The following is a 13,280-nucleotide window of genomic DNA, read 5'->3' as shown; positions in this document are numbered from 1 at the left end:
GTACTGTACTGTAATTTTACAATATTTTATTACAGTAGTCTATTTTTACAGTAATTTACTGTAATGTCTATTTTGACCCATAAATACTATTTATTACTTATTACAGTTAATACAATAATATTATATATAATAGCTAGATATTTAGGTTTAAATCTATAGTTATTAATATGGTAAAAATGCTAAATTAAAACATAATGAATTAAAAGGCAATCCAAGCAATGTATGTATCAAAATTTTATTTAAAAAAACATTTAATTGAAACAAACATATTTAAAACAAGATTTTAAACAATAATAAACATATAATCAAGTAACATAAAATAAAATCAACAAGTTTAAACAAGTTTGGAGACCCCTGCTGTAACATATTTAACTCTGGCAAATAGAACACTGTTCCATAGTTTGAAGTTTTCAGTTTAAAGTCCATCATCGACTTAAAGGTAACATTTCACTGTGGTAAAAAGAACACTGGCCCATAGTTTTAAATATTCTACTTGAATTTCATTTAACACTAAAAATAAATGCATTAAACTGTGGCAGACAGACCACAGTGGCCTTTACTTTGAAGTCGTCCATTCGAACTCAATCAGGGACTGCATGAAGCTGTTCACATGGGGGTTAATCACCACAGCTTTTCTCTGCACCAAGTTCCTTGTCTTTTTGCTTGCTCCTTGTCTGGATGTGCACTTTTTCCCATCTTTGGAATTAATTCTATCCAGAAACCTGTTAGAAATATCATAAACATTAAGTCAACAAATATAAGATAGAAAAAGATTTTTAAAAAACTAAACTCAGCCTTGAACTTACTCCTATTCTGAAACCTTTTGCTCTTATTCTACTGTTCCACACCTAATTACATTAAAATACAGAAGATTCACTTACCGCTGAACAAACTCTTTCATCAATGGACAGCATCCACCTGGATCATGTCATGATTGAATGTCCTGAACAGAAAGTACAATTGTTACTGATTTGGACACAACTTTTTATTCTGAAAACAAAATCTTTTGTCAATAAAGTCCAGGGACACCTCTGCTAAATAAATACAATTATTAAATTAAATTTCTTATAACCAAAGTCTGAATATTTCTGTTTGTATATTTCTACATGGCAAACTAAGACAATTGTGTACATGTTGTGTATGGTCGTGTTACAGTGTTGTGTGTGAATGAGTGAATGAGTGTATACATGGGTATTTAAAGAAACTGTAGTGGTAAAGTGCAAACTTACCGAACATAATGTGCTTGGTGTGTGTCTGGTATCACCCGTTGTGCCTCCACATCTGCCTTAACTCCTGATAAAGTGCAAGGACACTCATGTAAACTACAAATAAAAAGTCAGCCAAAAAATACATGACTTGTAACTGTACATCATGTACTTGCCTGGTGCCTTTAAAGATGATCCATCTTACCCAATCCGACTTACAAGCAATGGTAAGACTGTAAAAAATACAAATGTTACAAAATCTGTTAGCCATAGAAATAAGTAGACATTGTGAAGGAATTGGTAAAAAAAAATTAGTAACACTTTACTACAATAGTTTATTCCTTAACATTTGGTAATGCCTTAGCTAATATGAACTTACAATGAACAATATATTTTACAACATTAATAATATTTGATAAGGTTCATTGTGCAGAGACAAAGTGATTGATTTAAAAATGTATTAAGTGTTTAAATCTAATATCATGCTATGCTAACAAATAAAACCTTTCTGTAAGTGTTTAGTCAGTTGTAAAACAAATATATATATATATTAGTTGTTATATTATATATTACATATAAATATCTAAATAAGTCTTTTTTTATTATTATTCTATAACATCTTGTCTACAGAAAATCTCTGAAAATGTCTCGTTTAGTGCAGAAAATAGCGATTTATAGTGACAAGGTAAAAAGACTGCCCCTAATGTTTAACCCGGACCGGCTGCGGTGTAACACGCTATTTCACGCAAAGTTTTTTAACTAAGTTAGTAGCTAGCTGGCTGCTCACTTTAAAGATAAACATGATCGCCTAAATCTGAGCAATCCTGGTGATGCCAGTTTCCTACACGATGTTATTATGGACTATTTTACATCCAGAAATGAAGGATCAGATGACAGAGACGAGAAGACAAAGGTACGTAAATGCGGAGCCCATTCTCTTTTCGTGCATTGATTTGATGTGTTTTGGAAACTTATATATACTGCATGTAATGCATCTGAAGTGGTGGAAACAATATGCCATAAAAATGTATTGGACAACTTACTGGGCGTGTAAAACGCTTAAGAGAAGATATTCTCTGCTTTTGCTGATATAACAGTTACCGTAATATAATAACAACAACAATACGCGCGGCAATCCCTTTCGTTCATCTGATATTAAGATGAGCCCAGGTCTGAATGATATTTGGTCGAAGTTAAAGCTGCGATGAGTTCGATGCATGTATCCAGTTAAATATGAGGTTTCTTGTTTTCACTTCTGTGGAGGAGTTCGGTACTACAGTATGCTGTGTACGGTGTGACAAGTCCTGACTGTTTACAACCACGAGTCAGCCTTGCCAAACAGTCGAACTTAATACTTTTCTCTGACGCTAACTGAACGGATGAAACGCCGAGATAAACGACCATTATGCTGGGACCGCAAGATCGCGCTGGCGGGTGGTCTTTGTCCATTTCGTTAAAAATAGTTTCATTGTCACCACACTTTCAACACAATATAAACTCACCAAAACCCTCATAATTTAGTTAAAACAATCCTATATTCATTAATAAAGGTGTAAAGCGAGTAAAAGCAGCGGTAGACATCTGTGTGTAACGTTAGCTTACTTTCTGAGGGAGATTGAAACTTTGTTGGCGACCGTTTTTCTCTCTCATTGCACGTTTAAAACAATATTGTGACAAACTATTGACAACATTCTTAAACTAAAAATTAAGTTTTCATGAAACAGAAATATTTCAAACTTACCGAACTGCCAGAAATCAATCGTCCTCCTTCAGGTGCAGCCAGGAGTTGTGCTCTGTCTGTGTGATTGACTCTGGCGCACTTTCTCTGATTATTGCAAGTACACCTGGCACATTACAGCAATGGCTAAAGCAAGGTTACATCAAGACCAAAAGATACTGTAAAATTTTCCCGCTCAAACAAATTTACCCAGAATGCATTATGAACTGCAGTACTGTACTGTAATGTACACATACAGTATAGTACTGTGGATTTTTACAGTAATGTACTGCTAAATCTACAGCGACATCTAACAGTGCATTCATACAAATGTATGACCAATAAAATGCTTTCAGATGAGATCTCCAACCGTAGTAAAAAATCATCAACACCAAAGTTGAATTTTTTTTGCATTGGTTAGGGGTTTTCAAACCCAGTGGGATAAGCTGGGTTGCTTGGCTGTAGTGGTGAATGACACAAAAACAGTTTAGTCCAACTAATGATTGCATTGACAATGATTTTGATACCATATATATACCATAATGTATTTTGGTATTGCAATTAAACTTGAATTTCATTAATAAAATGACATGGAAAAAACTACTTGCGTTACATCTCCAACATAAATCTCTTTTCATGAACTTCAACAAACACATGGATTGTAGGCAACAGTTTACTTCCTGGGATTAGTGATGTAGAGAAGACCGACATTATCATAATTCCTCTTGCTTCAGACTCACAACCTGTAAGTTAACTCCTGTTAGCATTGCATTGTAAGCGAATCTTTCAAACATGGTAAGGAGCGTCACACTTCCGACCGACGCTGAGTTTTGTACAAAATCAGTGCGTTTCAGGAAGACAGTATATCTGGAGCTACAAAAATGTACGGCATGTTTAAAATAATGTTTTTTAAACCATAAACCAACACAAACACACTATACCAAATACACAAAATAACGTTGTTTTTAGCAACAAAATAGGTGCACTTTAAGATAAGCACATAAAACACAACCAACAGAACCCAATATTAAAGATTGTTTAAAGAGACATATACCACTTAAACATAATGTCACATTCTACACCATTGGTAGCACTAGAATGATAGTGATGAAAACATCATACAACCTGTCATCACATTTCTATTTTAAAACATGTTGGTGGGTCCCGAGAAAGATTACACTCATTTGTAATGGGGTCGCAAATTGAAAAGTTTGGGAACTACAGGGTTAAACCATTTCCTGGGTCTTTAAAAGACTTCACGTAATTGTATTTTTGTCTGGCTGAGACAGAGAAGAGATTAATTAGACGTGTCAGTCAACATTAATGAATGCTTGTGGGAGACTGGCAGTAAATGGCAGATTATTAGGTTACAATACAAACACTGTTAATAAAGTTGCATTTTTCAGAAGAGTGAGGAAATCTGGAAATGAACGTGCATCGCGCTAGCCTTTAAAACAATTAAATACATTTACATTTTATATTTATTCATTAAAAAGGTGCCTTTTTTCAAAATGCTAATGCCACGGTGCATTTAAGATTCTCTGTGAAGTGAACTTGTGACCTTAATTGTACTAAAACATGCTATTATTCCACTAGGAAAGGTTTTCCCATAAAATCATTTTAAAGTTTTAAGTGGAAAAGGTTATGGCGAAAACAGCCAGATTGTTAACCATCTGTCAGAAAAATGGTCCCCAGCTGTCACCTTTTATTTAAAATGTACACCTTTAAACCTAAAGGGTTCATATTTGTACCATATAATTGGTGCCAAATGTGTACATGTCTGTACCTAAATGGTACATGTTAGGACCTTTGTAAAGGGTATTGCTGATCCAGTAACAGCTTGTGATCATAACCATTTAACCATTTTTTTCAAGCAGTATGTTCACACGCAGATGTTTAATCAGATTTGGCCACAGTCTGCTTGGGGACGGTTCCCCCAAAATGATTATTTTTTCAAAGTTATGTTGTTTCAAATCTGTCTTTTTTTAAGCCAAACCACCATTGGTCACTATTTCGTGGTGTGGAAAGAATGGCCATTGTATGGACTTGTGTCAGAAAACTATACAGACTCAGACTTACAGCTAACACCAGAAAAACCTCATTTAATGTCTTGCTGCATTTAAGACATAACATGACACATGCACCTTGCATTCAAGACCGGCCCACAAACATCCGCACGGCCATCGATGGCAGGCAGACGCTCTGAAAAATCAATCTTTCGAATAGTTTTTACACTTTAAATAGGTTCCTGTGACCTTACACCTGGTATTCTTTGAAGTGGAAAGCGTTTCAGACTCCTGTCTGTTGATTTCCCAATTTTAGAAACACGTCTGCAGCCAAATCATCCGGGTCAACAACAGAAGCTCTGTTGGAAAGTTCAGAAACGAGAACTTTAAGAATGTATCCTGTATATACAGATAGAAATGCTTTTAAAATAAATCTCTCCATGGTTTTGATTTATACTGCAGCTGTTTGTGACAGCGGCAGTTTGTGGGTGAGCTAGATGATATCAGACACCCGGCTTGCATTAGTCTGTCCACTTTATGGCTGTAGCGAGCGGTTCCTTCCTCTTATCTGGCGAGAGTTCAGAAGTGACGGATGCATTAGGACATGCACTGGTAGCTTTCAAGAGCTTAAATCCATTTGCTGGATTATCACTTTGAGCCCATGTGTAATGACATGGCTCAACCCCAAACATCTTCCAAGGATGTCAGACACGCGCAGGGTCATTTTTCAACTCGACTGCTGTTGCCGTTTCTTTAAAACACAGTTGCATTTTACATTAAAATAGATTGACTAATCTGATGCGACATCTAAACTGACCGTAACCTTATTCAATGGGAGTTTGAAGACGTTGACTCCCAAATGACTCCCATGGCTTCTGTGGCTTTACAGGAAGAAAACAATTGAATATTGTGCTGACTTAAAAGAGACTCCGGTTACTCCATTGCAAATCTATTTATAATCTATTTGAGGTGTTCAAAAAGGTGTTTACACAGTCTTGAAATGTGATCGCACTACTTTCTGGACATTAAGGTTTTGGAATTGAATAAAATGGAGTCAATAAAAGAGGGTGGAGGGGCTATCTAGCCCTGACCTCAGGTTACTGTGTGTTTCATCATTATTTTCCTCTTCCCTTGTTTGAATTGTGTGTGCCTGTGCGTGTGTGCAGATGTTTGCACGAGAGAGAAAGAAAGAGAGACAAAGAGTGAGAGATATATTGTTATTTTGTTATTGTTTGCTGTTATTGTGTTAGGTTAGGTGTATGATTCTTGTTTTATGCATAATGCTTTGGTAATATTGTAAGTACACATAATCATGCCAATGAGAGAGAGAGTGAGAGCGAGAGCGCGCGCGCGTAATAATAGTCTCGTCATAACACCTTCCCATGTTGCATTACTGCAGTGCCATCAGTCGGTGATAGGGACGCGACTGGCAGTGTGTTAAACTCATTACAATCTTCCGATTCCTCTCCTGTCTTTATTATCTACAGTCCTGAGAGAGGAGCAGGGGGCTTAAACTCTCTCTCTCTTCCTTTCTATTGAACTCTGATTTCCCGTCACATTGTGGTTTGATCACACAGACGACTTTGCCGGGTGACTCCCAGCCATTAAATTCTTATCTGTGTCAGGCCTGAAATATGATGTTTACGGTCCTGTCTGCTATTAGTGTTAATTCAGATCTCACTGATCCAGGTTCAGACGCCACCACGGAATTGATTAGGTGACGACTCCACGAAAACAGCATCGCACTGCAAATGATGTACAACGGGCATTAAGATACACATTAGGTTTAATTATTACGCTCTACATTACTTCCGCTGAAAACATTTCTCAAATGTGAGATATTCATTAAGTAATACGGCGAATTAAACCAGTCGACCCTAAACTTTAGACCTTTCGATTTGCAGTCTTCAAATAATGTACTGTATTTTCATAATAAACTGCTTCTACTGGAAATACCGCGCGCGCAGTCTGTGATGGTGGTGCACGTGCGCCATTAGCTGTCCAACACGCGTTACTGCATCCACACTGCCAAAAACTACGTTCAGATTAATAAAGCTTTATTGGCACAATGAAATAGTTTACATGGCCAAAGCTCTATAAACATTATGCACAACTTTCAAGAATGTCCTTGGGGTTTCATTTGTGTGGGAGCAATAAGTAATGATTTTATTACCTGCTTAAGACGTCTTAAAGGTGCCAAAGAATTCATTGAAATAATATGTTAGCTTGTTATTTGATATTTACGTAACTTTATTAAGTGCAAAAATTATCCAAAAAACGTTTTTACATTTACAACCCTAGGATTTGTCCTTTGAATAATAATGTTGAGCTCTGCTCTGAAACTCTTGCTAGTAGCTCACATTAAACAGATCTTATATGTTTGAGACTGTATCAGACGAAAATACAGATTTTAAGGAATAACTACTTGTTAAGATTGTTAATGGACGAAGCTTTTCGAAGCTTCGAATCAAGAACCAATTCGCTCGATCGAAGCGCTCGAAACACCTAAATATGGCGCCACCTGCTGGTCAAAACGTGGTAAAAGCAATGAGATCTCAGTCCAATATTTTACACTTTTTACACAATAATTGAAAATCTGTTTTTAGGAAAATGTAATTATTTAACTTAACTTAAAGCCATTATGTAAAAGTGTATTGTGTATTTTTTAGTTTTAATATAATGCTATATCATTTATGATTATAGTATATGGTTTTATCATTTTGTATTATATATTATATTCAACATTACTATACATTTAATAACAAGTCAAACAATTGTATTTATTTATTTACATGTAACAACAACGACAACATTAATTATCATTATAAAATTATTAAATGCATTTAAAGACCCAGGGCATCCTCGTTCAAGCCTTCAGGAGACCCTAACCCTACATCTTTTAAAATAGCTAGTAGCTTGGTTTCTCTTAAGGATATGTTTTAATTGGTTTGAAAGAATTGCAAATACAGCAAGGTTTAGGCTAAAGAATAAATAAAAATATTAATTTCTTCAAAAATTACCGACCGTAATCTGATGAGAGTGCAAAATGACGTCATACAAGTGATCCGTTGTTACAGTCTATGGTTGAAACGGAGAAATGTGTTTTGAATGCTTATATTTTATAAATGCAAAATTTATAGATGGCAGGCTTTATTATTTTATAGTTTTCCTTAAGACTAACATATTTATACTCATGAACCAAAAATACTAAATTAAACATTATTTTAATTAATTTAATTAATAAATACATACTATACGCACAAACCATATTTTGCTTTCATTAATAGTTTAAATGATCAATATGGTTTACAAATAAAACTGGTAAAGTACGGCCGTTTCTCAATCCGAAGGCTCCAGCCTCCGAAGGCTGCGTTTCTAGGCTGCATACGTCAGCAAGACTGTCTTATATTTTAGAAAATGTACAGTTAAAAAGTTGACAATTATTCTTAGTTAAACGTAAATTGTTGTAATATGCTTATGACTTGCGAATGTAATGCTCGGTTAACTGAAATAAACCAGGCTTGATGACGTATGGAGCCTGCATATGCGACCTCCGCAGGCTGGAGAATTGAGAAAGTGCCTAGTCCGTTTCCATAGCGCTCCCTCGCCGCGCCTGTCGCTGAAATTTACGACACTTGCGGTCGGAAGACGGCAGTATGCGTGCACACATGTGGAGAGCGGTAAGTGTTTCTGGATTCAGAGTTCTTACTGGAGCGTACGTGTCATCACAGCGGCTCAGACGATATCCTCCAGTGTCTCTCTTCAGTCCATGTGCCTCTGTGCTGTCCAGAGGCTTGATGTCAACGCGATCAGACACCAGGAAGATGTCAGAGCTCATGACGAAGCGGATGGTCTGGGTAGATTTGGAGGTAAACCGCGTCTGCAGAATAAAACAAATGATGTAACTCTCCAAAACTTGGAGATACAATATATCTGTGCTGTTTTCGATGTGTTTTCAGGTTTAACTGAAGTTTTAAGGAAGATGCAGCCTTATAAGCTACCTAAACACTAGACTAGTTAACGTTTTAGTTACAACTAAATAATTTTTTTGACATTTGACCATAGCTGAATGAATAAGCATTTCTATCAACAGTTTAGTGTTTAATCGTCATTCATCTATTTATTGTCATGTAAGCAGAAACCACCAGAAAACCTGCTGGTCTGCTTGTTTATTTAGTTTTGGTTCTTAGTTGTCAGGTGCATATCTGGCATTTGTAACGTGTACTGGTTTGAATCCACCTACAATAGATATTTTATTAAATATTTCTTTATTAGGTTAAGTGGTAACTTAACATGCAAAGCTAAATTAATCTGCACAGTCATTCTGCAGATTTTATGTTTATTTCATTACACATCATTGTTGATTTACCTCCTGTCTCAGATGACGGGGCTGGACATCGATAAGGATGAGATTATTGAGATGGCTTGCATCATTACAGACTCGGACCTAAACATCATTGCAGAGGTGGGTGAGATGCACTGCAGAACAACTAAAATAAACCCAATACAAATCTGAAATGTTGTTGTTCCCATAGGGGCCAAATTTGATAATAAATCAACCCGACGATCTTCTTGACGGCATGTCAGACTGGTGCAAAGAGCATCATGGGGAGGTAAGCGCAGATTTATACACCTGTCGGTTTGCTTCAACAAGCCCCTATGTCATGTTTATTGTGTTTATTGTCATATTTGTTCTGGGATCATTGTGTGTATTATTGTATATGTTTATATACATCTGATTATTTTTTATTTGGTGTGTCAGTCCGGATTGACTCAAGCCGTGAGAGACAGTGACATCACTCTCCAGCAAGCCGAATATGAGTTCCTGTCCTTCATCCGACAGCACACGCCACCAGGCCAATGTCCTCTCGCAGGTAACCTTTCACTCACCTCCATCCATCCATCCATCCATCATGGTTTCCTTTACGCAGATTCAAAACCTTTAAAAAAGATTTAAGAATAGGTGCTTTGTGTAGCAAACGGACCAATCATGATTGTAGCAACGTCATAGTGAACTTTTCTGTGCTTCTTAAAGGGACAGTTCACCCAAAAATGAAAATTCATAAGCCCTATTCACTTCCAGAGTATTGTTTTTTCCTATTATGGGAGTCAATGGGACTCATGATTGGTTTGGTTACAAACATTCCTCAAAATAGCTTCCTTTGTAGTCATTAAAACAATGTCCTATTTGTACAGGATTGTAACAACATGAGAGTGAGGAAATTATGACAGAATTGTAATTTTTGGTTGAACTATCATTGTAGTCTTCCGTAAATGATGCAATTCAAGTGACGATGACTGTCAGGATTTGACTATAATATTACAGCTTTTTTATTTAATGCAATGCATGCAACTTACACTCTCCTCCAAATATACGGTTGCTATACGGACTTAAGTTTGTGTGGTTGTTCATCCACAGGAAACTCTGTTCATGCCGATAAGAAGTTTCTGGATAAATACATGCCTCAGTTCATGCGACACCTGCACTATCGCATCATAGACGTGAGCACTATTAAGGAGCTGTGCAGGTATGTGATGCTGTGATCAGGGGGCATGTGCAAAATAATCCTTTCAGTGTTATCAGATGACCTGATGGCTGCTGTTGGTGCATTAATGCATGCAGACGTGTTTAAATGCGCACAACATCAAACTTGATTAAAGCAGTCACACTGTGACTTATCCAGCACAGCAGGACTTCTCCAATGATTATACGACCCATGCTTCATTTTAAATTGTAATTCTTTCTGGTGTTTTCTCTTTGTGTCACTTAGACGATGGTATCCGGACGAGTACAAGCTCGCACCACAGAAAAAAGCATCTCATAGGTATGAATTTATTTTATTTTAAAATTGCTTTATTGAACGTGTTTGATCATTTGATGTCCTCAGCTGTCTAATCTGAATATAATGATGTCTGTTTGGATTTTCAGAGCATTGGAGGACATCCAGGAGAGCATTAGGGAACTGAAGTTTTACAGAGCCAATGTTTTCAAAACTGTGTTGGAGGAGAAAAAGAGAAAAATAGTTGAAAATGGTGATAAGAAGCCTTTGAACTAATCTGCAAGCACAGGAGAAACCCATCTGGAGTGATTTTAGGACGTTTGGGGGATGTGTTGACGTTCTCATGGTTCCTTTACAGTTTTAGTTTTCATATCGGTGAAAAGCTTTGTTAAAAATATATTTTTTAATGTTATGCAGACATTAACATTAAATTATTTTGTGCAGGTTCATTTTATCCCACTTCAGGAATCTGATTTGTTGGTTTTTCATTAAATCATGACGGTGTGCAGTAATGAAACAAACGTGTGTTTGAATCGATTCCTTTGTTTGAGAGTGTTATTATCACACCTTGTATTTGAAATAAAATAATTTGTTGTAATTTTGGGTTTGTGTTATTTGTTTTAATAATTTTTGCCATTTTTGGACTTATTGAAGTACCTGTAGTAATTTAAAACAGCCAGTAGATGGCAGTATACAGTCATCTATAGATGCCTGTCCTCTTGAACTGTGGATTTAGTCTACAGGATAAGGTACAATTTTGTTTCAATTTTTACTTTTTAGCTATGTGACAACCCGGATTCTGAGATAATCAGCATATCTGTTTGATTTCAGCCACTATGATTTCAATCTTTGCAATGACCTAACTCAGTCAATATTAATGAAATCAAGGTTTTATTTTAACGCAGGGTCCCCACTGGTCATTAAAATCCTTGAAAGTTTGTGAATCTGGGGGGGGGATGTAAGGGCCTGGAACGTTTTTGAAATATACATACATAGATACAGGTCATTGAAAGTGCTTGACACTATTTTATGCAAGAAGTTTTCTGAGAAAAACCCATATTTTTCCCTTTGTAGTGTAGGATAATATCACATGTGCTAAACTGTTCGCTTTAAATGTTTATATCTTCTGTATGCGAATGTTGATTCATACCAAAATGATTTTTTGCATAGTTGTGTTTGACAAATAAAAACGTCTCTGGTTACGTATGTAACTGTTGTTCCCTGAGAAGGGAACGAGATGCTGCGTCTCCCTTGCCATACTTCCTGCGTCACTGTTACACCATCTTCGGCAATATTTCAGATAGCGATATACTTCCTGGCTCCCACGTCACCCTGTCTTTGTCGTTAAACCTCACCATTGGTTGAATTTGATATACACATTCAGACGCACTTACCCCTGGAGGCGTCCCCAAAGTGTCACCGCAGTGACGCAGCGCGAGTTCCCTCAGAAGGGAACTGTAACAATGTATCTTAAAAGGTAACACAATGTAACCTTGGTCTCACTTGAAATGTGTCCTCACATTTAGTCCTTGAATTTTTAGAGTTATGGACCTGGATAGTCCTTGAAAGCTCCTTGAATTTGAAGTTAACTAAGGTGTGGGAACCCTGTAGTATGCACTTATGTAGGATGATTTTATGTAGAAAACTGTATATCTGAAAGAAAGACTTTAGCTAGGTTTTTGCAGGCAGGGTCACATATGGTGTCTGACTTTAAAGGGTGCAATTGCATATGCCGAACATGCACATTGTTTTGTGTCTTTAGTAATGTTTAAATTGTGAAAAGTGATTTGCAAATCATTTCACTTACCTTGTAAGATTTATTTCAGAAACAAGATAAACAGTCTACAGGCAGCTGGAGGGATGAACCTGGTAATGTAATCCAAAAGTAGGTTATTACATTTTAATAAAATATTATGTGGACAACTTTTCTAAAATAATAGTATAAAATAAATATAATTATGTATTAAAGTGAGTATAAATGACTGTGTTTTCTTTTTTCATGCATGTAGTTGGATGTTTTGCATCGGTTTGGTTGTTGGTATGAGCAGGCCATGATAACATGAGTGCTTAGTTTGTTATTGCTGTCCCCAGAGTATTACAGGACGAATCCTAAAGTGAAACCTTAAATAGACCGACAGACTCTTGGCCTAAAAGAGTAAAGCGTGTATCTCCATGTTACTTCTATAAAAACCCTCCCATCTATGTCAGACATCCTCTGAGGATGAAAATCCTGTAACCTCATTAGTGATCATCATAGATGCTCTGATCTGTCTGATACTAACATCTGCTCACTTAAGTTAAAATGAGTTGACTGGTCATTGCAATATGCATTTTAATGTATTTGTTTATAGCACATTCTTATATTTGTTATTTGAAAATGTCTGTTTTTGTTCAGCATCAGAAAGAAGGATGCGTGGAGATGTGTAAGGTGGCGATGAAGCGATCAGATCAATGCATCATACATTTATAAACTTGAACCAACGGGAGCTCAGATAATTGCTGACAAATAATTATAATTCATCACTTTTATTCTGACAGGTTCCTTACACCCATTAAAGCTCCATTAAATGTG

At 36.4% G+C, this 13,280-nt stretch overlaps 1 protein-coding gene and 1 long non-coding RNA gene across 2 annotated transcripts; one reads left to right on the top strand and one right to left on the bottom strand.

The window, feature by feature from the left end:
- Positions 1–358: 358 nt before the first annotated feature.
- On the bottom strand, positions 359–1,317 carry LOC135738882 (uncharacterized). Its single transcript, XR_010528783.1, has 3 exons — positions 1,230–1,317; positions 882–943; positions 359–722 (listed from the first exon to the last, which is right to left on the bottom strand). It is a non-coding gene; the product is annotated as an uncharacterized lncRNA (long non-coding RNA).
- A 7,231-nt stretch (positions 1,318–8,548) lies between these two features.
- smfn (small fragment nuclease) lies at positions 8,549–11,306 on the top strand. Its single transcript, XM_065257070.2, has 7 exons — positions 8,549–8,797; positions 9,310–9,393; positions 9,464–9,541; positions 9,691–9,802; positions 10,348–10,456; positions 10,700–10,753; positions 10,858–11,306. The coding sequence occupies exons 1-7, from the start codon at positions 8,585–8,587 to the stop codon at positions 10,982–10,984; spliced, it is 777 nt and encodes a 258-aa protein (XP_065113142.1). The 5' UTR covers positions 8,549–8,584; the 3' UTR covers positions 10,985–11,306.
- Positions 11,307–13,280: the final 1,974 nt, after the last annotated feature.

The sequence above is a fragment of the Paramisgurnus dabryanus genome, chromosome 10, assembly GCF_030506205.2.
Source record: "Paramisgurnus dabryanus chromosome 10, PD_genome_1.1, whole genome shotgun sequence".
NCBI lineage: Eukaryota > Metazoa > Chordata > Actinopteri > Cypriniformes > Cobitidae > Paramisgurnus > Paramisgurnus dabryanus.
This window is presented reverse-complemented; position numbering and strand designations above follow the sequence as displayed.